Here is a 26,962-nt window from a genome sequence, read left to right as displayed (position 1 = left end):
AATCACACCATTCATGCAATCATACCCATACATAGGGTCATAATTTCCGTCTCATTGCACAATCTCCCCCCACACCTCCTTCTCTCCCCTTCCCCCATACAAAATTTCTCCATTTTTCCCTTGCCGCCCCCCCACCCCCCCCCTTATGGATCAGCATCCACTTATAAGATAAAACATTTGGCTCTTGTTTTTTTGGGATTGGCTTACTTTGCTTAACATGATATTCTGCAACTCCATCCATTTACCTGTAATGTTGGGTCTTTTTTTAAAAAAAGTTGAATTTTACATTTAGACGCATGATCCCATCTCTTCTCTAAAACTGTCTCCTTTGTATATTTCCTTCCAGACTTTCACCATATTAATTGTTGGAGAAGTGCAATGTGGTTTGCTTATCTTTTTCTGAACTTCACACTATAAATAAGCATTTATACTACATTCCATCATTCCAGAAAACAGATGATCTAAGTCCAAAGACATTTAGAGCTACGAGGGACCCCAGGATCATCTAATAAAATATCTGAGACAGAACCTCAGGTTCTCAGAGACTGCTGAAGTAGAGCGGGAAGCCGTGTCTCCTAGCCCTAGCCCAGTGCACTCCTCCCCTTCCACCCCTCCTCTCACCCTCCCCTGTGGCCCCCAGTGCTGCCCTCCGCTGGAAGAAGCAGGAGCAGAGCCGACAGAATTGTCCAGTGGACATCTGTTATAAATGTACCCGGTGCTGGTTTTTATCAGGTATGGCAAGACACGAAGACACAGGAAAGAGTTTGTGTGCTCAGAGACATAAGACCTGGAGGCAGCACACACACCGTCCAGGGCCACATGGGGAGGCACCAGGCTGGGGAGCAGGCATCGGGGTGAGGGGCAGCATGAGTCACAGACCTTAATGTGGAAAAGAAGGGGCGGGACATATAAGAAGCTGGGCACTCTTAGGGCTGGAGAGTTGGGATCATTTTGGTGTGGCCTGGGCTAAAGGCTCTGGGATGACTTGAGGTAGGGGGAATGTTGGCATAGTGTGTCCGAGTTAAACAAAGGATGTGTCTGGGAGCATGGACCCCAGGTTGGTTGTCTTGCTCTCTCTGGGGTTTGACTAACCCTAGGAGAGCCCGTTCCTTCTCAACTCCATAGGCCCCCAGATGTCAAACCATCATAAAATACAGAAAATTTTAAAGTGTGCTTCATTAGCAGACATCTCTTTCTCCTTTTAAAGTGTGATTTTCCAAGGCCTTCTGAGGTAGCCACCCCAGTTTGTACCTGACCTGCTCACACCATGATTCTCTCTTCCACGGAGGCCCTTTGCGTTGCCTTCACTAATGCAGATTGGCAAAAAGAAAAGGAAAGGAGAGGAATTGATGAGCACCTCCCCCCAACAAGAGGCCACATGCAATATGCAACGCGGGTTGCTAGGATTTCCCAGAGGTGGGGGTCCCAGTTAAGGGTGTCCAGATGGAAGCAGGAGAGGAGGGGGAGCAACCCCCAGGTCCCCCCTCACTCGCGGCAGAGCTGCCATCTGAGTGCCTTGGAGGCTCCTGCTCACGGCATAGAGAGCTCCTCTCTCTTTCGTCTTCCTCACCTCAGCCACGGTCCAGTTCCCCGTCCTAGCTGGAACTGAATGGGACTCCGTGAAAGAGGACACCCTGAGTTTCTGACTGCAGAGACCCTGCCATCCATGTTGTGAAACACTTCTCCCTGGCGCTGTGCCAGGCCTCCGGGACTCTGGGCTTTGGCGCTGGGGCGGGAGAACATTGTCCTAGTGTTCTTGGAAGCTCAGTGATATTGAAGTTCAGACTTGTCCCTTCGTTATCTTTTGGAGCTGGACTGGAACATTCAAGTTCATGGTTTGCACCTTATAGAGAAGGTCCCGTTTGTTTTCCAGCCCTCCCTCCCTCCCTCCAGGGAAGCTGAAGACGTTGTAGTCATGTGGAGACAAGAATCACTTGGAAGGAGCTCCTGGGAGTTCACCGTGTCTCGGAATCCCCAGGGACCTTGTGAAGACACAAGACAAAGAGCAGCCCTGAACCCAGGAGTCCCCGATAGAGCCAGAGTACAGAGTGCGCTGCGGCCGGGAGCCTGCCTGGGCCCCACGTGGGGGTGCTGCACCACACTCTCCACTCCGTGAAAACTCAGCCTCTCAGGGTGCTCCCGGCCCTCCCACCTGAAGGCCGAAGTTTCTCGCCTCCCCTTCCTTCCCGGCTGACGTCCCCCTGCCTCTACTGCCTGGTCATCGTTTCCACTCACGTCCTGCTGCATCCTAACCTTAGCCCTTTGGCGGGCTGGGTGTGCATCTGCAGTCTCTTGTGAGTCTTCCTGGGTTCAATTTCCACCCAAAAGACGTTGTGTGCCTCTCCAGTCTTCTCTGCTCATTGGCCCTTGGTCTCAGTTGCCAGAAGGCCGTGGAAAAACACACTTTAAAAGAAGGAAACATGGTTCATCATCTCAGCTCACTAGTTGTCTTAGTACATTTTGTGCGGCTATAAGGAGATATTATAGAAATTAACAGAAATTTCTTTTCCTCACAGTTCTGGAGACTGTCAAGTCCAAGATCAAGGTGCTGGCGGGATTGGTGTCTGGAGAGGGTGCTCTCCCCTTCCAAGATGGTGCCCCGTGGCTGTGTCCTCCAGAGAGAAGGAGTGCTGTGTTCTCTCACATGGCAGAAGGCGGACAGCCAAGCCTGGAGAACCCTGCGTAGGACTTCAGGGCTGTGACTCAGCTTCTCCTTTTCTGTACAACACCAGGAAAGGGGAGATGAAACTGACTCAGATCAAAAGCCCCATGCTAGGCTCATTACCGTGAGTCTATAGCTCACTATAGACATTTGATCCACTCTACAACCCACTGCGGGTCCTTCTTTGCAGACAAAGAGACCGAGTCTTGGAGATGGAAGGCAACATGCTCAGGTTTGCACAGCTAAGAGGCGGTTCTGCCTCCAAAGCCCATGCTGGCCCCACTGAGTCATGCACTAGGCACGTCAGGTGTTCAATGAGCACCTATCCATTTGGCTTTTCAGAGATGGCTTTGGAAGCAAATCAGGCTCATTAAGCCCTGGGTTCAGTTGATTCGGTTGACACAGGGGAGAGAGAAAATAGAGTTGCCTGGTTGTGGAGGGCAGGCAGGACTGTGGACCTCCCTTAGGATCACAGCTGTTTCCCACTGCTTTTCCAGAATTCCTTGCTTAGACTGGCCTATTTTCCCTCCCCCCACCTCCCCTCCCAAGGGAGCATGACAGCAGAACCATTAAAAGCAGGGACAAGGGCTGAATAAAACCACCTTCTGCAAGGTTAGCCCAGATCATAGGCAACTGCCTACCTGGAATGGTTCAAGGGCATTGTCTCCCCACCCATCTCACTCTGTGTCCTGTATTTTTTCCATGTGGCATTTGGGTTATTGTCATGTGTTAATATGAAATGCTGTAGAGGCTTGGGGAACGTCACATTTCCCTCAGTCATTTATCCCGTGGCATGAATTAGTGTGACCTTTATTTTCCATCTGGAGGCTGACAGAGTTCAGGGCCACAGGACACAGAGATGTGGTACAAGGGGGGAGAGGGGACATAGAGCAGCCCAGAGCACAGGAAAACTAGCCTGGTGTCTGTGTACATTTTCAGTTGCTGTACCAGAATACCACCGACCAGCTAAACTACAACCGGTAGAAGTTTATTTGGCTCATGGTATAGAGGTCAGGAAGCGCAAGATTGAGGGATTGTGTCTGCTGAGCCTTCTTGCTTACTCATAACAAGGCAGGGGGCATCAGGTGGCGAGGGGGGTGGAATATGAACGAATCAGCCCAAGCTCATTCTTTTCTCAGGAACCTGCTCCTGCAATACCAGCATTAACCCATTCCTCTGTAGAGTTTCACTACCGAGCATGTTTCAATGGCAATTAAATTTGAACTTGAGTTTTGGAGGGACATTCAGACCAGAGCACCTGGGGAGAGGAGGTGGGGGCAAGGAAACAGGACTCTGGCAGGCTGCAGCAGCTCTTCTCAGACCTTGAGGGCCTTGCTAGAATGCAGAATCTGCTTCTTTGGGTCTGGGTGAGCCCTAAGATTCTGCACGGCTTGCAAACTCCCAAGGGATGCCAATACTACTGGTTTGGGGGACCCCTACCTTTGAGAGCGGGGAGCTGAGTGAGGGCATTGTGTGGCACTTAGTGACTGGAGGACATGACATGGAGGGAATGGAGGCCTCAGTGTACTCGTGACAGGCTCCTTTCTTCTTAGGAGGTCCAGACCTTCTGTGTTCCTGAGCCCTGAATCTCACTCTGAAACCGTTCATGCTTCATATCCCAAACCTGTCCAAAGGCCTCTCTCCCTCCGTCCTAAGACCCTTTAAGACAACAAGGTCTGATTCTCCAGCTCTGGGGCTGGGTATAACCCAGCTTCCCCTTCCCTGCAGGCCACTCTGTAGGTCCCAGGGGATTGGCAAACTTTGGCAGCAGAAAATACCTTGGGCTCACGATGTCCCTCATCTGTGCTTATTGCCTGAGAAAAGCCATCAGGAAGATTTATGGGGCAGTAGGAGCCCAAGACTATTTTGCTAACAGTGCCCCTGGTCACTTCACTCACTCCCCTCCACAGCTGCAGGGCCACGTCTGCAGAAGAGTCCCTGCCCTCTAACTGGGTGGCCGCAGTCCGTCCTTGCCCGGTCTGCTCAACAGCTTAGCAGAGGCCCTCACCTGGGAGACACATTGGGGATGTTTGTCTAGAGGAGGGGGCTCTGACCTTCCCCCTGTACTGGCCGACTCTGGCAATTTGAGACCTTTCTCTCCCCGATCCCTCTGGCTCTCAGTGCCCCCATGAAACTGAGAAGGTTGTCATCGTCTCATGGTGCCCCCAAATGATGGCGTCCAGGGTGGATGAGCATCTGAGAGGATGCAGAGCTGGTTTCTGGCATGGAATGGGTGCAGATGCCTTCAGGGGCCAGGGCAGGGACTGGGATGCTGTTTGGCTCCCCAGAGAGATCTACTGGCTGTTCAGCTAGGCAGGGCTGGGGACCCAAAGAGACTGTTCCAAAAGAAAACCGCTTTCTTCCGGGGCTGCCGGCTGAGGCCTCTCTGGCAGACATATTTCTGAAAATCATTTCAGCAGCACAGCCCCGGTAGGTCTGAGTTGCCGGGCCAGGGGTTTGTTTGGCCAGAGGCAGGTCCTGCCCCTGAAGTTCCCAGGGATGAGGGTGAGGCGGGCCAGGTCCTGCTGGTGTTTTCTCAGTTCACAGGGGACCTGGTCACCCCAGGTGCAGGGGGAAGGAAGGAAGGGCCAGTCCTCCAGACCACCCAGCAGCACGCCTGCTGCCTGAGTGCTGGGGGCATGGGAAAGGCCTCTGACCCCTGCAGGTATCTACCCAGGCTTCTGTCCCCTCTGATGGGAGAGGAAAGAAAGGAGATGGAGCTAGTCCAGCAGGAATGAAAACGGTGTGCAGGAGAGAAGGACATCAGAAACAGGCAGGGTCACGGTGTCTACTTAAAAACACAGGATTACACAGGGCCTGGGGCTCCATCCCTGGCACCACAGCAGACAAGGAACCCCCAGAATAAGACACTGAGGAACCTTAGGCATCAAAAGATCAGAGCTTCGAAATGACTCACCACGACTTACACATCAGTGACCAAGTGGGAACTTCGATCCACGTCTCACCATGTGTAGGCCAGGTTTATTTTTATCTCCTGAAACGTGTTTTTTTGTTGTCGTTGTTGTTGTTTTAATATGAAATGTTTTAAACAGAAAAAGCAAAGTAAAATGCAGAGATCATTGCTATCAACTGATTTGTTTCATGTATTTTTGTGAAAAGAAGTGAAATGTCATGGTTACAGCTAAAGCTCCCTGCCAGGGCTGTAGTTCCACGGCAAGTGGCCATCATAAGGATCTGGTCCAGGTTTGTCCCCTGAGGGTTCTTAAGTTGGAAGCTTGTGGGAGGTGGTGGACCTTTAAGAGGTGGGCCATTGAGTAGTGGTTAGGTCACTGGGCTGCCTGTAGAAGGAGCTGAAGAGGAGATTGCTATGGAAGAGCACACAGCCCCTCTCTGGCATCCTGCCCTGCTATGTGAGCTCTCCCTCTGGCACAGACCCCCACCACAATGCCATCAGCCATTGTGACCACTGTCAATATTGTCAACATTGCTGTCAACTTTGTGAACACTGTTAGCCACTGTCAGCCATGGTCAGTGTAGCCAAAGGGACCCTCACCAGAGTCTGCACAAATGGGGAATCCCTGGATTTTGGACTTTTAGCCTTCAAAACTGTGAACTTTTCTTTATACAGTTTATAGCCTCAGGCATCTTGTTCCAGCAATGGAAAATAGACGAATACACATGTCAACAGAAAGGAAAGGTCTTTCAATAAGAACCCATTCCTGTGTTCTCATGTCAAAGCTAGCAAGTAGCTGATTGATAAACAGGAACAATGACGCACCAGATCATGCAGATACCTCCCTCAGAGGCCTCTGGAGAGAGTCAAGGCCAACTAAAGGAAGCCTGGGGGAAGCAGAGGGCAAGATAAGGTGGCTGGGAGGGTCCAATTATTGAGAAAATCTTGGACACCCTGATTAGTGAGCTCTGCTTAAGAACTCAAGAAACATGGCTCATGGGCATGGAGGGCCAGCCCTTCCCGATGGCCATCTCCCTCAAGAAGAGGTAAAAACTGTGTGGTGGCCATCTGAGATCTGAGCTGAAGGAGAAGAGTTGGGAGATGCAGAAGCTTAGAATGCAAGAAAGGAGAAGGCTAGGTAGGCACTTGCTCCTGAGGGACAGACTTACCCACTGCTGCTATGAGAATTCAGTGCGAGGCCAGGAAGCTGGTCCATTTCATGGGCAGGCAACCTAGCTTTGCACGAAGAGTGCATGAAAAAGCATTTTCTAAACCTTTTCTAAACTAGTGAAATTCAGCCATACAGAAATCGTTGGCTTGTCACTAAAACAATGGTTGCAATTCTTTTTTTAAAAAATATCTTTAATTGTAGATGGCCCCAATACCTTTATTTCATTCATTTATTTTTACGAGGTGCTGGGGATTGAACCCAGTGCCTCATGTGTGCTAGGCAAACACTTTACCACTGAGCCACAACCCCAGCCCGAAATTCTTAACTAATGCTTAGAACATGCTGTTCAAAGCCCTGTGCTTATATTAACTGAGTCCTTATAGCAGCCCCAGGCCTGAGCACCATTGCAGTCCCATCTACAGAAAAGGAGACAAAGGCAGGAAGAAGCTGACTAACTTCTTGTGGTACACAATTAGCAAATGGCAAAGCCCAGATGCACACCCTCTGGCCCTGGATCTAGCAGGTTTGACCACCAGGCAGTGGCCATGACCCTAGAGGAGGAAATGTCACATATTTAAGGGATGAGTAGAAATGAGGGGAATGATCCCTAGACTCAGCATGTAACTTAAATTTGGGAAGTCGGATGTCAGGATAATACACGCTATTTGCCCTTAAGGAGCTTGCGGTCCAACCAGGGTACAAGATAGTTATGGAAGAGCAGCATTTGTCCCATGTCTCCAAGGTCACTCAAGCTGCAGAAGGATGAGTGTGCTATTCCAGACGCAAAGCACTCAAGAAGCAACTGTGCACAGCATGAGAATGCACTAGTGTGACATCAATAAGGGGCCTGATGCTCGGGCGGATCCCCCTGCCTATTCTCCACTTGTTGCCTCGGAGATGATGATGTGAACCCCAGAGGCAGGAAGAGAGGATGTGAGGTGACATCTGTCCGAAGGGAATCAATTGCTGGCTCACTTCCTTTCGATTTATGGACTGTTGGACACAGGGAGGCACTGCTTCCTCTTAGGAAGGCATGATGTGCCCACGTTGCATGGCAGCCCTGGGCCTCTCCCTCACTGTAAGCCTTTGTAAGCCTCAGCGGAGGCCATACATTTGAGCTTTGCAAGTGAGCGCATTGCCCTGGGTCAGCATAACCCTGGGGAAGAAGGTAAGGAGGTTTTCAGCCTCGGAGGCTGACTTTCGAAAAGCACTCTCACCTTCCTTTGTTATTTTGTCCCCAGGATGAAGGGGAGCGTTCCACTCTGGCGTTGGCAGGGGACTGGAGCTGTAAGGTGCAGCTCTGAGCTGCCAGTAGCTGTGTGTCTGGCAGTCGGTTCAGCCAGCCTGTGATACTGAAGCTGCCCATGCAGAGAGGTGGAGGCGGGGGTGGGTGGGGAGCCACTCAAGGACTTGGGTCTGGTGCTAGGTACCCCTAGGTCCAGCTCAACCTTCTTGCCATTCAGCTATGTGGAACATCAAATTGCCTTGAATTTTTTGCTCATGCAAGTGTGAACTGGGTCTCTGTCACTTCAAGAGTCTCCTTGGTCTCAGCTCTTTTAACGTTATTCTGTTTTACCCAAGAGGAAAAGTAGAGCGGTGAAGTACCTCACCAGGCATCACCAAGCTGGTTAGCACAGAGCTAAGCCAGAGCCCAGGAGGTTCAGTGACCTCAGTTCTCCAAGCTGTCCTCAATTCAGGAAAGTTAGGGACCTCTGCTCTGAGTCAAGGACAGTTCAAGGATCATATAGATCATATTCCCTGCAAGGTCTTAGAACCTGGGCAGCAGGCAAAAAGGAAGGCAGTTGAAGGAGAATCTTTTGGCAATATTTGCTTTGCAAACCCTTCAGAGTTCGTTTCTGAACACAGCTGAATTTTAGATACACAAGGTTAACCTTGGACAGAAGACTGTGAACAAGATTAATGGCTTTTATATTCTGACTGATTTACAAGTCGGGTGACCTCGGATATAGGTCCCTCACTTTCCTCAATTTTACCAATGGTCTGAGAACGGGAACTTCTCATTTGGCACTTAAATGAGCTGGAGCTATGGAGGACGTTTAAGCCCCCCATGGATTGCATCGCCACCTGCACCTCCACATTGAAACCATTGCCAGCAATAGCTGGTGTCTGCAGAGCCCTTATCCACAGGCTCATTGTCTCCTGTTCATGCCCAACTGTCAGTATCCAGAAAGGAAGGCAAAGGGCTTGACCTGAGGTAGAAACCTGAAACATTACCCAGAAGCACATGCAGAGGCATTGGGTGGAGGCCCAAGGAACGGGGGAATTCCCTTTCTCAAGGAAACCGGAGGCGATGGCGTCCCCTGGTGGGAAGTTTAGGTTTTGCAGGCAGTGTCTTTAGTCTCCCCCAGAAAGGCAAAGTGTACCAAGATGTCGAACATCTTGAGATCTTATTATACATCTCAAACATCTGAAGGGGTTCCTTTCACTCTGATCTACTCTCTGTGAATTTGGGATGAAAACTGCAATATCAAAAAGACACTACCTTTAGTTAGAACAGATGTTGGGTGCAAATGGGCAAGGACCGCTGTGTGTCTCATTAGTTAAATAACAGAAGGAAGCAGCACCTTGCAACAATTATTAAAGGTGACAAAATATAATAGAAAGCAATGGATTTTGGAGGCTCAACAATTTCTATCTCTACCCTTAGTGGTGTTGATTTGGGCTATTTTTTTTTAATTTAGTTGTAGATGGACACAATATCTTTATTTATTTATTTTTATGGGCTGCTGAGGGTCAAACTCAGTGCCTCACACATGCTAGGCAGGTGCTCGACCACTGAGCTACAGCCGCAGCCTGATGGGATAAATTTTTTAATCACATGGAGCCTCCGTCTGCCAATTTGGGAGCTAAGGCTGCCTCCCCAAAGTCTTTGGTTCCCGTGCACCTTGTGCTCTTTGTTCTCCTCTGCATCCTTTTATGTAGACTTCCTGTCCTTCCCCTCCACCCATCCAAAGTATATTCCTTCCAAGGGGCTTGTCTCAAGTCCCTTTTCTTTGATGACGCTCTCTGGACCACTCTGACTTGCTGGATCTCTCTTGTAAACATCTACTGTTGCTCTTCTAACTACCCGCCTGTCTTCTTTGTTAGTTGAGACACATGTTTAGCTACTGTAACAAAGGCCGAGAAGTCAGTGGCTTTAGAACAGACAAACGCTAACTTTTCCCTCACCTTAAAGTTGGACTATAAGCAGAACAAAGTTGATGTTCTGGTGTCATGGTGCTGAGAATCTAGGCTTCTTCCATCTTGTTTCCTTTATCATCTAAAACGGCTGCTTCACCATTTCACCTGCAGGAAGAGAAGGAGAGAAGCCCCTCCCACTGAGGGCTACACCTGACGGCTCCCAACTGCAAAGGAGTTTGGGAAACACAGTCTTCTGCCAAGAAGCTTTGCGCTTAGCTGAAACTTGGGGTTGAATTACTAAGGAAGGAAGGGGTTAAGGATTGTGAGGTGACAGTTGGACATCTTCAGATAGGAGCCACAGCATAGGTGTTCCACTTGCTCCATTCAGAACTGGGGCTCCTGTGTGGGGTTAGGATGCCCTCTTTCTCCTGGCCACGTTATGCCAACGAGTCTCTTGGTGAAGGGGAAAGGGCTTTACACTTAGTAGAAGTTCCCTTGTGATGAGACTGGTCTTGTCTTCTCCTGAAATGCTCAGTCAAGTGTCCCTGATACTTGTTAATTAAAGTTGAAGAGCCCGGGGCTTTCTTTCCCCTTTTCTTTATGCTTTGATTGGAAATACACACTTGTGGGAACCTGAACAGGACCAGGGCCACGGTCCCCGGGCCTCTCCACACAGGGAAGGGGCTTCTTCCGGAGGATTCTGGCTGCCAAGGGGAGAGCCTGGGTCTTCACCTCAGACACTGTGGAGCAGTGCCAGGGAATCACACAGCGACGATCTCTGGTTCGATCACGTGATCAGTCAGCAAATGGCACCAGCCCCTACTCTGGGTCCTGCACAGGGTCTGTTGGAAGCACACAGACACAAGGCTGGTTGTTTAGAGAGGACAGCAGCCTTGAGGGGTCAATGCACTGAGCTGGGGACCACCAAGGTGCTCCAGCACCAGGGGACTCAGTCCAGTCTGGGCACTAAGACAGGCTTCCCACGGGGAGTGACCAGGACCAGGACCAGGACCAGGGGAGTGGCGGAGGAAGGCCAGGCGGGAGCCATGCAAGGTCCCCCTGGCCCACTCAGGTCTCCGCTGAGGATCCCAATTTCCTGGGCCCATGGGCTTCAGGGGATTAGGCTGGGCCGGTGACAGGAGGGGGCTGGAGTCAAGGAGGCAGAGATGGGGAGGAGACAGGTTTGACTGAAGCCAGCTTATGAGCCGGCCCGAGGGGACGTAGAAAGCGCTCTGAGATCTGTGGTGGGGCCCCAGGCATGTCTTTGCTTCTCCTATGGCAGAGTCTGGACTGTGTCACTGAAGCCACATCTCTCTCGGGGTGAAATGGGGGTGGGGTTTGGGCGAGTCTAAAGGGTCTGAGAGGCAGGCGGAGTGTTTCTAGGAAGCTCTGTCCTGCTGTGTGGGGGGCTGGAGGGCGGGGGGCTGGAGCTGAGGAAGAGAAACAGCTCAGGGCTGAATGTGCCCCCCCCCAAGGGCTGGCCACCCTGATGCCTGAGTCAGTGTCCCTGGAGGTTCCAAGTGCACAGAAATGGGAACTGGAACGCAGAGCCCAAGTCCTCAGGCGCAGTGCGCCCTCCCCCCTCCCACCCTCCTGCTCTTGCTCTCTGTTTGCCCCCTCTTTCTTTCTTTGAGGAGGGAACCCAGGGCCTCTCCCATGCTAAGCACGTGCTCTACCACCCAGCTGCACCCCCAGCCCCAATTTATCTCCTTTAATCTTTCCAAAAAGCCTTCTACTTCATTTATGGAGCTTTCGCTAAAGGCATAAAGGAGGTACTTCATGGTAACCTGATTTGTATAAGAACCTAAACTCTCTGCCAAGGATTCGGGGGTCGAAACCCAGGGCCAGAGGACACAAGAGGCTCAGGGGTGGGTTCCAATTCCACCACTAACTCACAGTGTGGCTGCCATTGTTTTGGCCCTTGGATGCTTCCTCTGTGGATGCAAGGCATCTTGCTGCTCCTCGGTATCCTCAGGGGATTGGTTGCAGGACATCCTCCCACTTTGGATATCAGGATCCTCTGATGCTCAAGTCCCAGGGGCTGGAGCGCTTGACCTGTACACACCTCCCATGTGCTTTAACTCTCCTCGGACTCGACACACTTCATGCCCACACACCCTTCATTCTCAGGGGTTCAGCGGAGGACTCAAGGTGAGGCAAATTCAAGTTTTGCTTTTTGGTACTTTCTGAATTAAGACACACACACACACACAAAGTTGACTGGATCAGAGGGCTAACTACTCTGCTCCTATGGAGGTGGTGAGTCCCGAGTGAAACTGCAGCAGTTGCCAGGGTCCGGGAGACCACTGGAAGGCTGCAGAAATAGCAAAAGAGCCCAGGACAAATCCCAGCTGTGGCACAGCTGCCCTCTGAGAAAGGGCACTAACTACATTTTCAGTTAACACGTACATTGACGTACAGGCATTTCATGCCATCGAATCTGCAATGAAAACCAGCTCACAATGAAAGCTACACACAACGGTATGGAGAAATCCCCAAAGATGGATTGAAGGAAGGAAGCAAATCACAAAAGAATATGTGCAGGTAACATTTGAAACCAGGTAAAATTGAATCGTGTTGCTAAGGGGTGTGTCTGTATGAGTACATCTATAAAGAGAAGCCTGAAAATGATCATCTCAGAAGTCAGAACAGCTGATACCTCCTCTGGGAAAGGAGAGGGAAAGGGGGTTCATTCTGGGTGTGTGTGTGGAGAAGAGCAGCTGAGAAGATGGGAGCCCATTTCTTGCTTTGCATGGAAATCCCATCTGTGTTCACTTTACAGCTGTTCTCTAGACTGTCGATCAATGTTTGTGTACTTTTTTGGATATGTGATTAGGGCATGTGACATCAAGAGCGAGCCACTTCAAGTCAGAATAATAGTCTCAAAGATCCTCAATTTTATAGATGTGGAGGCAAGCCCAGAGAGGTTAGGAAGCTGATTCAAGGTCACAGAGCATGTTTCTGGTTGAACTGGGACAACTCTGAAACTGCCACCAGTATCTCTTTTGTGAGACTGCTTCTTCAGGGGAAGAGGAGGAAGGAACACAGCCTTTACTCCTGGGAGTTCTCTTGTTTTGTAAAAAAGAAAAGGGGCTAGTTGGGGAGCTGATAATAATAGAGTTGGCATAAACACCGAGCATCAAGGCAATAAGAGAAAAAAATTATGGCATTTGCAGGTAAATGGATGGAGTTGCAGAATATCTGCTAAAAGTTAGACAATTCCCCCAAGTCAAAGGCTGATTGTTTACTCTGATAAGTGGATACCAATCTATAATGGGGGTGGGGCATGGGATGAGTGGAGGAATTTTGAATTTGGCAAAGGGGAGGGAGGGGAAGGGAGGAGGCATGTGGATAGGAAAAAATGTATATATAGCGAGCATCATAAATTATTTTCAAATGGAATTTCCTAAAGATTTGAATATGCTCCCTAAATCGTATGCTTGTTCATCATAATGATAACATTATAAAAGAAATACCCATACCCCAGGCAACTCTGTGAGCTGGGTAGACTCGTCCTCCACCCGATTTGCAGATGGGATCAGAGGAACTGGTTTGCAGGGGGGCTGGGGCCAGAGAGGAAGGACAGGGAGCCAGGAAGTCTGCAGATTTATTGACTTATCCACCTGGCCTAGGTGAGAACCCCTAGCCCTGGGACAGCCAGGAAAGGAACCTCTGCTATCTCTCTGAGAGCTTTTTTGTTTTGTTTAGAGGTCAATTACTTCCCATTTGGGGAACTTGTGAACATTAAGAGGTGGCTGGAGTGATGGGACTGAAGGCAGACGCAGATAAGAGGCTGATTGCTTACAGAGCGCTCCCCGGTAAAAGCCCTGGGAGGATAAGCAGTCGTCGTCGGTAGGAGGCACACAAAAAGGGGCAGCTTTCAGTGCGGAGGAGAGATTACAGAGATGGAAGGCTGGCAGCTGGGGGTGGAGGAGAGGGGCCCGGGGAGGGACGTGTTTTAAAACACTCCTGCTGGGCAGAGAGTGAGAGATGGGAGAGGAGAGTTTTTCTTCACTCTCCTTTAGGAATCTCTGGTGACGCTCAAACTGCCTTGTCTGAAAGGAAAGCCACATAGACTGCGGGAGGAGTAGGGGTTTTGCTGTTATCTTTTTTTTGTTTGTTTGTTTGTTTTTAAGGCCAGCCAAATATAGATGTGACAGCAATGGGGGTGGGGCGGAACACAGATGTGGGCTCCTGCTGTGGCCCTGGAGCCTGATGATTGGGTCCTCATGCTATTGTGGGAGATGGACCTCTCTGGAGCCTGGTTGTGACTTTGGCCCATTGCCCCTCTGGTGTGAAAAAAAAAAAAAAAAAGTGAGGCAGGCCAATGGATCTAAGGTAAGGATCCTAGGTATAGGTGTAAGCAACCCCCTCACCCCACACCTTTCTCACCTGAATGCAGTTCCCCAATTCCTGCATACTGGCTTTGATTTGTAAAATATGACTCTGGCCCTAGATATGCCCCTTTGCTTGTCTGCATTCCAAAGTCCCAGGCCTCTCCTGAAACCTCCCCCAGTGAACGGTGGAGCTGGGGTAACCCACACTGGCCTGGCTCAGTCCCCTCTTCTGCAGAGCCTGGCCGAGGCCCACCAGCTCCCACCCTGTTTTCTTTCTCTAGAGAAGGCTTGTCCTCTCTGTCCTATTTGACATCCAGAATATACTACCGTGTGTTTTTAAATATCTTTCTCTCATTGGTCTTTGCTACCCCACTCAGGGAATAAATTCCGTAAAGTAAAGGCAGCAGCAGAATCTTATTTTCTTATTCCCTGGCAGTAATGTGCAGAGGTGGGGGTTACTGGTGAGTGGCCTGCGCCTTCTTCTTCACTCAGACCCTTGCCCAGGGCTTTTATTCCCATGCTTTCCCCAGGTAGGATGCAAAGGCGAGGAGAGGGCTTGGGCATCTTTCTAAGTCAGAAGCAAGGCCTATTCAGAACAGGTCTGTGAACTGCTTCTGATACTTATCTACGTTGGAAGGAGGCACAGAAGATGAAGAGGATCAATCTGTTAATTTCCTGCTCCGTGTCAAGGATCCACACCCTGGGGGTGTGGACCTTGCCCAAAGGATTTTTTTTTTTTTAATGAACACAGATTTTTCAAATCTGATCTTGGAAAAGTTAAATACAATTCATACAGCAACTGAGGACCATGCAGATTGCAACTCAGAGGCAACACTGGCCTGAGACTCACCTGTCATGAATCTAAGGCTGGTGTCCAAGACTAACTTCTCTTCTGAGGAATAGCCCCAAAGTCAAAGAGGAAGGGGTAACAGGGTAAGGTGATTTTCACATTTTGGAGATTTTTTTGTAATCTCTTTTTTTCTCTTAGTTTTCTTGATATGTGAAGATACATCCTGCACTCTTTAATCCCAGAGACACCATACTCATTAAAAGCCATCATGATGTGTTTCTAAATACACTTTTATTAGCGGTGAAAGTTGAGAAAACAAGAGCAAGGAGTGATGAAAACAGAAAGGAAAGACAATGTAATGAAGTAGTAGAAAGAAAAATAAGGAACAGTTAATTACTTTTTGTTTCATTGGTTTAAGCATGTAACCTTTAAGGGCTATAAGCCATTGATATCCAGGTACCATTTTCACAGAACCAAGCAGTCTCAGTTTCATACTCAGGAAAACATGCAGGGCTGGTACATACTAATGAAACACAATTATTTATTAAATAATAGAATTTAAACTTTGATGAGTTAGTGAACCAGGAGAATAGAGAACTAGAACTTTCATTGTCTAAAAATGTAATCCGAGTTAGATTCTTTCTACTAAGTTTCCTTCTAAATTGGTTCCGCCAAAGACAACTTCTCATTTGTGGTTCCGGTGACTGAAGCTGGGTCCTCATGCAGCATGCTGGGCCCTGCCCCTGAGCCACATCGCAGCCCAACAATTTCCTATTTAATCCCGTGTTCTCCTTCACAAATGGAATTTGTTTTCAATCTTCAGTTGTATGACCTCAGAATATGGGGGGTGGGGAGGGGGATGTCAAGAATCCCTCATTTTAGGAAGCCTAAATTTAGGCTTTCATCTTTTTAGGGTGTAGGTCCACCTGTGGGGCCTTCCTGTTCAGATTCAGAACTTAGGAACTGATTATATTTCAAAAGAAAACCTTCGAGGAGGGAAAAGGGAGACTGTAAGAGAAGAACCAGATTTGATTCCCTGTTGTTCAGAGTTGACCAAGACAATGGGTTCTCATGGTGTACAAACAATCATGCAAACACACCAAGGATACGTGGGAGGGTCACTCGAGTTGCTGCGCTGTACATATGACACAAAATGTAGTGAGTGCAAGGCGAGAACCAGAAATGTAGAGGCTCCTTCTGGGGGTGCAAAAGTGGCCAGAGAGTGCTCTCCACTGGATTACCTGCGTCCCAGAGCACAGCTTGGGCCGGGTATTTAAACCCGCAGGAGGACTTGACTTGGGGCAATAGTCCCTCTTCTGGAACCTCCTGGATCCTCCTCCTACGCGATCTTCGTTCCCTTGCCGCACTTCTCTTTTCTCAGTCCCCCACCCACACCGCAACACACCCATTCCTTTAATTGGAGGACTGAGTCCTCGCTGTCTCCCACACCTCCAGGCTGTCGTACACAACATAAAAGGTCATCTTGGACCCCCCAGGATTGAGGCACTTAAAAGCCACCTGCCTAGACCTGCTCCAACGTCCGAAAGTGCGGCCGTCCTTGGTTTTCAGAGCTCTCAGTGCAGCTTCACGGGCGGGCGGCTGAAGAAAGCCTGGCATTATGTCTCCTTTTCCAGCGCCCCAGCACAGTGGCAGAACCAGAGATCGATCTCAGCAGTAGGGCCCCTTCCCTCCTCCACTGTGGCCCCTCAACCCGGCGCGACTCTCAGCCCAGAGAGGAGGGGGACCCAGCACCTGGCCCTGGTGGGCGTAGCGGAGCAGAGGAGCTTCACCAGGCCCTGACGCCCTGCATCGTGGAGGGCAGATGGCCCTGCGGCGTGGCGCTCGGGCCGCCAGGGTTGAAACCCGAGTTGGCCAGTGGCGTGGGTGGCGCGGGTCCCGCACTGGCATAGCCTACGTTGTAGCCTGCGCTATAGGGGGCGCTCGCGTAACCGCCGTAGCAGGAAAAGGGCGTCGCGGCAGCGGCGTAGGAGCCGGTGAAGGGCGGCTGGCCCGGGCCCAGGCAAGGCTTGCCATCGCGCACCAGCACCGGCACTGCCACTCGGCGAGGCGCTAGTGGGTGGCCAGCCAGTTCCAGGGACTTGTCCTGGCGCTGCCTCTTGCACTTGTAGCGGCGGTTCTGGAACCAGATCTTGACCTGTGTGGACGTGAGCTGCAGCGCGTTGGCCAGGTGGTCGCGTTCAGGCGCCGACAGGTACCGCTGCTGCTTGAAGCGCCGCTCCAGGGCCAGCACCTGTGCCTGTGAGAATAGAACACGTGGCTTCCGCCGCTGTCGCGTCTTGGGCTGTTGCGTGCTGCCATCGCTGTTCTCAACGCTGCGCTCCAGCACCCTTTTCCCACCTCGGAGGAGCGAAGCTGCACCCAGGCCCGGCTCTAAAAAGCACAGGAAGGAACACCATCAACTCAGGTCCCTGAGCACTTCTTACAGTGTCTTCTAGAGAGGTCCCCCTCCCTGGTAGCCCTCACTAATGCATCCTTTCCCCGCCACCCCCGTTGTGAGCCAGTCCAAATGTTCCTTTTCTCTAAAGTCTATCACTTTTGAACCCTCCAGGACCTAGATTATGACAGTCCACGGTCCCCGGTGTACATGTCACTTTCCAGAAGATAAACTCGATTAAATGTGATCATTTTCTTAAGATGTGTACGATGGTCGGGTTTGAAGAGACGTTCGCTTGGAGGATCAAGTGTGAGTGTGCGGTGCCTCTCAAATTGGCGCTGGCTTCATCAAGCATTTGGCGGTCTCCAGAGGAGAGTCCCATGAATGCATTGCTCTAATTCGAACTGACAAAATGAAACCAAATATTTCTTAGAACCTACTACCCCCTTAGCTTTGAAACAGAAGCTTCCTTTGAGGGAAATATGCTGCTGAGATCCACATTTGACTTCTTTCAGAAGCATCAGATTCTTCCTTTGGCGTCTTTCTGGCAGGCCGGTGGCACTGGCCTTACCCCAAATTTTCTTTCCTGGAGACTCCCCACTGTGCCACTGTGCCTGAACTCTGCCAAAATGTAGCCCTTTCTTCCTTCTTCCCACCTTTCTCCTGTCTTGGTTTAAGCCCTGTCTTACCCCAGAGTGGGTGCAAGCTCACCCACAGAAACTCACCCAGGAGAAATCAGGGCTCACGAAGGGGTGCAAGTTTGCGGGAGGCTGGCAGGACATGCCTAATTAGAGCCAGGCAGGTTGGAACTGGACTCTCAATCCTGAAATACCCTGGATCTTTTGGGGGATAAGGTTGTTTGGTATTTAAAAGTTGGAGGAAAGAAAAACTTTCTTCATATACCTGGCTCTCGGAAAAACTAAGCACGTGAAAAAAAAGAATACCTTCGAGATTTTTTTTTCCCTTAACAAATCAAAATGCAATTGACCTTCATCGATGTTGTACATCAAACAAGACCCCCTTTAAAAGTCGAAGACTATACAGGCGGAGATGCTGCCAGCCACCCCAGGCGCCTGCCAGCACCCTCTGCCCACCTGGTCACAAACCGCAGCCTCTCTTGTCCTCTGTCTCTGAACATTTGATGACATTGGTGCAGACGCATGAGGCCATGAAACCATCAGCACAGTCCCTTCACCGGATCCTTAGGCGCCCTGGCCCCAGGCTCAGTTTTTGGACCCCAGACTGCGTTTTTCATTTAAGGAAAGCACCCTGTGAACCCGCAGCTGGGAGAACACAGTGGTGATCTCAGTAGCTCGATCTTTTTCCAGCCGAACGGAAGCGAAAGTCAATTTGGCAGAGCAGCAGAGAGGGAATTTAGTATTTAGAGTCTACAGCAGAAAAACCACCAGCTGCTTCTCGAACACGACGAAGTTCAACAATCCTCAGGCTCCTGGAATCAGTGAATAACCAGCTTGAGAGTCTGTGGCTAGTTTGTGCCTTAACAGAAGGTGTCGGTTCACAACGTGCCGCGGGCGCTACCCGGCGTCCCAGATCTGCGAACGGAATGCCGACCGAGGTACACAGGATCGGCGAGAGGAAAGAGGCTTTTTCACTCCTTGGGATATTGAGCCTAAGCCTCCCGGGTCGTTGAAGCCACCGCAACCCTGTTCTCCGCCTGCTCCTTCCTGTCTTGCAAGCGGCTTGCAGGCGCAGGGTCCTCACTGCTAGGCGCGGCGGCACCTTCAGACACCAAAGCGCCAGGGCTGGGCAGGCAGGGGCCGTCTCCCAGGACAGTGTAAGTCTGAGCTGCTCTCAGTATGCTCCCTGATGTGCCAGCGCCCTTGGGACCTTCCGTTCCGTTGGACGCAGACACCGCTGGTCCTCACCTCCCGTTTCCCGTGTGGAGGAGTGGGGACTGGCCAGGCCATCTGCAAGCCTTAAGAACGAACTGGGTAGGGTTGGCCCCAGAGCTGTGGGGGTCTCACTGCTTTGCTGGCTACAGGGTTTTTGTTTGTTTTTCTTAGACGATTTAGGACAGGCAGGGAGGGGTTGTGGTGGAGCACAACTATGACTAGAGGATTTTGCCTGGTGACCGGCGCTGGAAGTTGTGGGAACTGTGGCTCTGTGAGTGATACGTGTGTGGGCACCATCGGGGCAGCTGTGGGCATCCTTAGGGTCCAGGACCTTTTTTCATAGGGTTCGTGAAACACAGCGGGTGTCCGAAAGAGGCAGGAGTGGGGACCGAGGAGCCTGTCTTTTGGACTCCCCAATTGAGGGGAAATGAGGTGAGATTCTGGGACCCAGGAAATAGGAGATAAGTTTTCTCGGATCGGTAACGAACCCCTCCCTCAATATCCCCGGGGTAGAAGACCTGAGCGCGTACTCACGTGGCTCCTCCACTCGTTCCGCGTCTTTCTCCATGACTGCCTCACAAGGTCCCCCAGAAGGTTCCCGTTCTTTATCGCAGCTGCCCCCATCACTGGCGTTGTTAACCTCTAATCCTCGCGGTTCCGAGTCCATTCCCAGGTACTGAGAGTTTTCCAGGCTCCTCCGCATCCCCCATTGTGGCAAGGCTTCGTGATCGCTCTGCTCTCGCTCCAGCCGTAGGATGTCATTGACGGAGAAGGGGGTGGAGGTGACCCGGCCCAGCAGCATCCCGAAGATGGAAGAGGCGGAGTCGAAGATTTCCGGGTCCCCGCAGGGCACTGCGCCCTAAGCTTCTCGTCTTGTCTCAGCAGGCCCCAGAGACAGACCCATGCTCTGGGACTTGCACCCTGTGTCCCACACTGAGTCTTCCTCTTGGCCATCTCTGGAAGCTGGGGAACCAGGACCGGGTGAGAAGACTGCGGTCCTCCATTGGTTCCCGCCGAAACCACGTGGTTAACCCTGCACCTTCCCTCCCCAAGCGCAGTGTTTCCGCGCCCTTCTAAACCTCCCCCATCCCTAGTCGCCGTCCTGGGAGGGTTTCTTTAGTACTGATGGTTCTCAAAAGCAAAGAACTTGGGGGAGATGGTGCTGCGCACAGTTCAGGTCTCGGTCAGTATGTTACAAGCCGAAGCTTCCGAAGTCAACCCTGGGTGCGCAGGGACCTTCCTACAGGGTGCACAGAAGTGGGAGGTGGAGTTCTTTTCGTGCAACCCGAGCGGGTCAGTCCGCCTTGGCGTTATCTGTATCCTCCAGTCTTCAATCTTATGGTGGTGGAAAATTGAGGTAAAGAAAGCGAGGCACCTGCGGGATTTGAGGTGCGCAATGGGGCCTTGTCCCGAGCAGGGCGGGGGTCCCGCGGCGGGCTGCTCACCCTAGAGCGCAGAGCGGGAGTGAGCCTTGACCCGCGGGCGCCTGCATTGAGCTGGGAACATCTCGCTTAGATGTGAGTTCAGGTCTACGGAGCTCAGACACACCACTACTCCGGGAGTGTAAAAGGAGTGTGAGTTCTACAACCAAGGGAGGCCCAGTGCTCTAGGAGAACTCCGCGAGTAGATGGAAGGAAGACAATAGCCTCCGCCCTCGAGAAGGCTAGGAAGAGCAGTTCACCTCGCCTTTCGCCTGTCTTCCTCCTCTTTCTCCTCCCTGAGGCTGGTTGCTCGGTGCATGCAGGTATAAAAGCGGCACCCGCCCCAGCGGCTGAAGTTTTGGCAGTATTCCATTTCCAGAAAAGCTCTTTGGACACGCTGGCACTGAGTAGACAGTGTGGGACAGTGGTTATGAATATGGAGAGAGTACTAGTTCTTGATCTGGAACATAACTATGAGTTTCCGGGCAAAGAATTAACCTCTTTAAGCTTTGCCTCCATTAAAATAATAATAAATAAATAAATAAATAAATAGGACTGGGAGAATTTAGTAAGATGTCCACCTGCTGCTCTTAATCATGTTACCTGTGTCAAGTAAACCTGACGTGGGCTCAGCAATCTCAGGAGTATTTATTGAAGGGCTGTGATCTTAATAGAGTGTTTTTTGGGATTTTGAATCAATGTTTCTTAAACCTTCTCATGCAAATTATGTGCTGCAAGAGCCATTCGGATATTATTTCCTAAAATACAGATAAACTGTCTCCTCTCCAGCTAACAGGCACAAAATTTCACTTAAAAAATTCATACAGGGCTGGGGATGTGGCTCAAGCGGTAACGCGCTTGCCTGGCATGCCTGTGGCCCCGGTTCAATTCTCAGCACCACATAGAAAGATGTGCCCGTGGAAAACCAAAAATAAATAAATAAAATTCTATCTCTCTTTAAAAAAAATCATCCAGAATTTCAGCAAATTTAATCGTGTATGCAAAAATATATGATATCATGCAATATATATCTTGAAGCTGTGTCCTGAATGTTTCCAAAACAATTTTTTTTTAAATCTTCCTTCCTTCTCCTTCCTTCTTTCTCTCTTCTCCTTTCTCTTTCTCTGTTACAAGCCGAAGCTTCCGAAGTCAACCCTGGGTGCGCAGGGAACTTCCTACGGGGTGCACAGAAGTGGGAGGTGGAGTTCTTTTCGTGCAACCCGAGCGGGTCAGTCCACCTTGGCGTTATCTGTATCCTCTGTATCTCTCTCTCTTAATAGATTTTTATTTTTTTGGTCCTAAGAGAGCTTGAAAAAAAATTTTTTTTTACGGAGGTGGTGGTGGGGGGGGGGGGACCGAGGATTGAACTGAGCCACATCCCCAGCCCTATTTTGTATTTTACGTAGTTGCTTAGCTGAAAACTAGCTTAGCGCCTGGTGGTTGCTGAGGCTGTCTCCCGAGCGCTGGGGTTACAAGCATGCGTCACCGCTCCCGGCGAGAGCTTGAAATGTTGTGATGAGTCAGTCATATAGTGACTTAAATCTGACTTTATGTTTCTGATTATTTTCGGCTTGTGCATGATGACCTTTATAGAGAAAAGCTGAAAATAAAATAAAATCCACGCAGAGATAACATTTAAGCACAATTTCTTCTGTACGTTTGCATATATAAGCTCATAGGGTATATGCGAGTTTGTATATGTTTAAATTGACATCATAAGCACGTCCAAGTACTTCATTCGTTTTTTCGAGTATGATTTAAAATAACAATCTAATATTCTATTTGATGGATGGTCATAACAGACTGTGTTTATACTTTTAGGAAATATCTATAATTTTTTGCTGCTGTAAATAAGGCCTTATTCTTGTGCCTTCTTGTTTGTGCCCTTAATCTTTGTCCCTTTATGTCCCTGCATCTTTTAGATTATTTTCTCAGGATACATAGGTAGAAGGAATATTAGTGAATCAAGTACTTCAATACTCATTAAAGCATTATCTCAAGGCTTCCTAGATCATTTACGCTTTCCTACCCTCCCCAAGAAAGGTGCTGGCTACTGTCTGATTGATGGGTATTTACATCCACCAACCACCGGACACCACAGAGATCCCGAGGACTTGAAATACCCGGGTTGAGTGAGGACTGTGCGCAGGCGCTCTACCCTCTTCATCCAGTGGCTGCTGGACAAGAAGGGTTAGGTTCCCGCCTTCCAAAGGCTGTGGACCGGGGCGAGGCCATTCCAGATAAAAACCTCAAACCGAAACCTGCCAGAGCCTTATCACTTGGAATTCTCTCGGCCAACGGTCACTCTCTCGAAGAAAAGGACATTCTGGGAGGGACTTGACATCAAAAACCCGAGTTCGAATCCTAGCCTTAAGTTCCGGCCTTGCCTTTCTGGTTTACCCGAGATACAGGACGTTCAAAGGCCCCTGGTGCTAACCTCGGGAGAAGTGTCCCTATGTCACCTGCCAGACTCTGGCGGGGAGAGAGACCGTCTTTCGGTCAAGCCTTGGGACAGGAACTTGAAACACTTACTGCGACTCAGCTTCTGGCGCTCCCTGTTTCCCGGGTTTCGTGGTCCTCGGGAGTCATCTCCCGCGGCCTGGGGATCTTGGGTCCAAACCTTCCTCCCTCCAGTATCAGGGCGCTTAGAGGGCACCTGGCCTCAGAGTAAAACCAAAACCTCTTTTCCCATTGAGTCAATTAGGGTCGCATTAGCGGTTGCACACCCCAGTGGCCAGGAGCAAGGTCTGCAGGGCAGCTAGACCAGAAAAGCCATTGAGTTCCAGGCTCTTTGAGTTCTATGGACCTGGTTCAGCGTCAGCAATGTAGTACAGCTTGGAGTGTGTGTGTGTGTGTGTGTGTCCCTTGCTCAGGAGTGGAGACACACACCTCTGTCCTCAAATGTTCTTAAAATGAGAGTGAATGTACCCTTTCTGCACCCAGGTCACACAATATAACTCTCAAACTAATGTTAAGGTCCATGTTTTGAGCGCTTATCAAGGGCCAGCTGGGAGGCCTTCATCTGAACTTGTACTGTTGCAAGAAGACAGAATTTTGAGTCCCATACAGTGTATATCTTACACAATCATATTGGATTTGTACCTGATATTTATTAAACCCCTTCTTGTAACAAAAATCTTTTTCTCCTATTGTGTTCAAACTTTGGGGGGCAGTAGTGCTGGGGACTGAATCCAGAGACTCACCAGAGCTAACACCTACTGTACCACTGGAGCTACATCCTTTTCAATGTACCATACGGAATAGGAGATTGCTATTGAAGTCTGGGTAATACTCTATGGTTTTACAGGAAATAATCGTCTGGAATGTGCAGCCATATCTGCATTGGACTAGCTAGACTTGGGCTCTGGGTCTAGTCACAGGTATGTTTCCAGAGTTTAGAATAGCAGCTGGCTAACAATAGGATTCTAGTACATATTTATTGAATAAAGATACCTGTCTTGTTGAACTGGTGATAATTCCTAGGATGCCCTGGGGAGGGTACCAGGGGAGACTATGTGTTCACAGGTATCCCTTCCTGCTTTCTCTGCAAGGTTCCTCTGGCTGGAATCCACTTTCTGATATTATAGTAACATGTTATTTTTGAGTTTTGTGAAACATTAATAAGGTTCTAAAGCCAATATTGCGCAAAAAATATGTACTTAAAGAAATGATGAGCTATGAGTATAACTCAGTGGTAGACACTTGCCTTGCATGTGCTCTAGGTTAGATTCCCAGAAAGTGGAGGTGGTGATATGTGTGTGACACTCTACTTTTATCCTTTCTGTTCTTATTTCCATCCTTCTTCTTTCTTGATTTTCTTTTTATTTTATCCATTCTGGGCTTGTTTTGTTTTAATAAATTAAAATGCATTATGAAATTAATAAAATTAATGCATTAATAAATGCATATTTTTAAACAAAAGAACAGATGCATCCATCTTTTAGTACTTCTCCTTTTTTTACACGGCAGGGTAACTTTAACATGGATCTCTTGTTGTACAGCAGTGCTGCTGCTGATGGTGGTTTTTGTATGGGTATCAAGCTTCTGGTTCGAGAACACAGGATGACAGCTGTAGCAGCAATGCCTGTGCCCTCTGCACCTGCTTCTCCTTTGCAATAAGCTTCTCGTGACTCAGGACACAGAGAAGTTCCCACACCTGGTTAATGTTAGTACAGATTTTCATAACCTTATGAAGCAGGAGTTCGATGGAATCCAGATTCTTCCCTTCTGCTGGAAGGTGGGGGCTGCATAAGTGGTTGGCCTCTGAAGCCCAGAAAGCCAGTTTTGGTGTTAGCAGTTATCAGAGTGGGGGAATTGCCTGCTGGTGTCAGTGCTCAGGGTACAGCTGGCAAAGCTGGATTCTTCTCCATGCTCCTAGTGGAGTGTTGCAGCTATCAATAGCAGGCCATGCCCCCCCCCCCCAGTGTCCTGGCAGATCCCAGCTGCCTACCAGTGGCTTCTTTCCATGTTCTTGTCTCATGAATTTGAAGGATTAAATCCTGGGATGAGGAAGAGTGAGAAGAAAAGAACAGCATTTATTCAAGTGAGAAGAAAAGACACAGCTCCTGCAGGTGAGGACGGATCCTATAGGTGTTGCCGTTTAAGTGGATTAGTCTAAGGGTTTCTATAGCTACTGAGTAGGGGCATTGATCACTGATAATGCTGATCAGGTCTTGGAAAAGTATCAAGGCTATTGGTCAAATCTGTGCTAGACAGGTATTGGAAAAGTGTTAAGGCTATTGGTTAATCTTTGAGTCTGTAGACTTCACTCAGGTTTGTCCTGAGACCCGCCCCCTACCCCAACCCCAGGACAAAGAAGTTGGTTGGAATGTTTGGAATGTTTCTACATGTTAACTTCATAGAGTGGCCTTTGCATTAAAAACAAAAACACAAACAAACAAAACAAAACAAACCTTAATCTGGGCCCATTATCTATCCTATGTTATTCCTAGTGCATATTATAATCTATAAGTAAATCATCCTAGAACAACTTGGTGATGGCTTAGCTTACCTTATTTTGCAGGTAAAGAACACAGAGATTACTATGGCTCAAGATCACACAGCTACTGCTGCTGCTGCTGATCAAATCCAGGGCCTTGTGTATGCGAGGCAAGCGCTCCAGCACTGAGCTAACATCCCAATCTTTTTACTTTATTCAGACCTCTTTCAAAAATTTTAATGCACATTTTACATTCCATCTCCCCTAGTTCTCAAAATAACTCAGAGAGATCTGTGACTAATAAGTGAGGAAACCAAGACAGAGAAAGGCCAAGGAAACCTGGGTGGGCCACATCTGCCTCCTTATTTCCAGGATGGTGCTCTTTCACAGACCAGATTAAGGCACTTGTTTAGTGACCATCTTTTGTCCTTCCTAACTTTTTGCTCAGTACCCTGTTAAAAAAAATCATTTAAATATTGTTAAATTTCCATTAAACTAGTAAGTCAATGTGTTCCATTTTATTCTATTCTACCCAGTAGACATTTGCTGACTCTATTCCATATGGAAAAGGTAATCCTATATAATCTAACATGCCTTCCTTTTCCCCTCCTTTTCTTCCTTTCTTCCTCTCTTTTTCAGTGCTGGGGATCAAACCCAGGGCCTAGTGCATGTTAGGCAAATGCTCTGATCTGGCACGGAGTTAAACCACAGAGTCCTACCAACTTGCCCAGTCTGGCCTTGAATTTGCAATTCTCTTGCCTCAGCCTCTTAAGAATCTGGGAATACAAGTCTGTGACAACACACCCTATGAACTGGGACACTTTCAAGATGAAAAGAAATACTGAAATGGACATAAACTTCAACTAATCCAGGCAAATGAGAATACATGGCCACCCTATTTTTTTAGCACCATATAATTTATTCATTAGAGGAATAGTTGATATTAATTTGCAACAATATAATTTATTGTCATATTCAGTGTGAGATAGACATTGCTAGAGAGAGAGAGAGAGAGAGAGAGAGAGAGAGAGAGAGAGAGAGAGAGAGAGAGAGAGAGATTTACAATATTTTTCTCAGCCTTACTGCGATGTGTAAATTTATTTAATTTTTTTTGGGGGGCGGGTACTGGGGATTGAACTCAGGGGCACTCCACCACTGAGCCCCATCCCTAGCCCTATTTTGTATTTTATTAGAGACAGGGTCTCACTGAGTTGCTTAGTGCCTTGCTAAATTGCTGAGGCTTGCTTTGAACTCCCAATCCTCCTGCCTCAGCATCCCAAGTCGCTGAGATTACAGATGTGTGTCACCACACCTGCTAAATTCATTTTTTAATTAAATA

The 26,962-nt window shown here is 49.1% G+C and overlaps 1 protein-coding gene and 1 non-coding gene across 2 annotated transcripts; one reads left to right on the top strand and one right to left on the bottom strand.

Annotated features, from left to right (window-relative positions):
• The first annotated feature begins 14,079 nt into the window (after positions 1-14,079).
• LOC120884407 (small nucleolar RNA U13) lies at positions 14,080-14,183 on the top strand. Its single transcript, XR_013430552.1, has one exon. It is a non-coding gene; the product is annotated as a small nucleolar RNA U13 (small nucleolar RNA).
• Positions 14,184-16,801: 2,618 nt separating this feature from the next.
• On the bottom strand, positions 16,802-20,065 carry Nkx2-6 (NK2 homeobox 6). The gene is made up of 2 exons (XM_005329327.2): positions 19,798-20,065; positions 16,802-17,406 (listed from the first exon to the last, which is right to left on the bottom strand). The coding sequence occupies exons 1-2, from the start codon at positions 20,063-20,065 to the stop codon at positions 16,802-16,804; spliced, it is 873 nt and encodes a 290-aa protein (XP_005329384.2).
• Positions 20,066-26,962: the final 6,897 nt, after the last annotated feature.

Source organism: Ictidomys tridecemlineatus, chromosome 14, assembly GCF_052094955.1.
Source record: "Ictidomys tridecemlineatus isolate mIctTri1 chromosome 14, mIctTri1.hap1, whole genome shotgun sequence".
Taxonomy (NCBI): Eukaryota; Metazoa; Chordata; class Mammalia; order Rodentia; family Sciuridae; genus Ictidomys; species Ictidomys tridecemlineatus.
The sequence above is the reverse complement of the archived record's forward strand: the minus strand, read 5'-3'. Positions and strand labels throughout refer to the sequence as shown.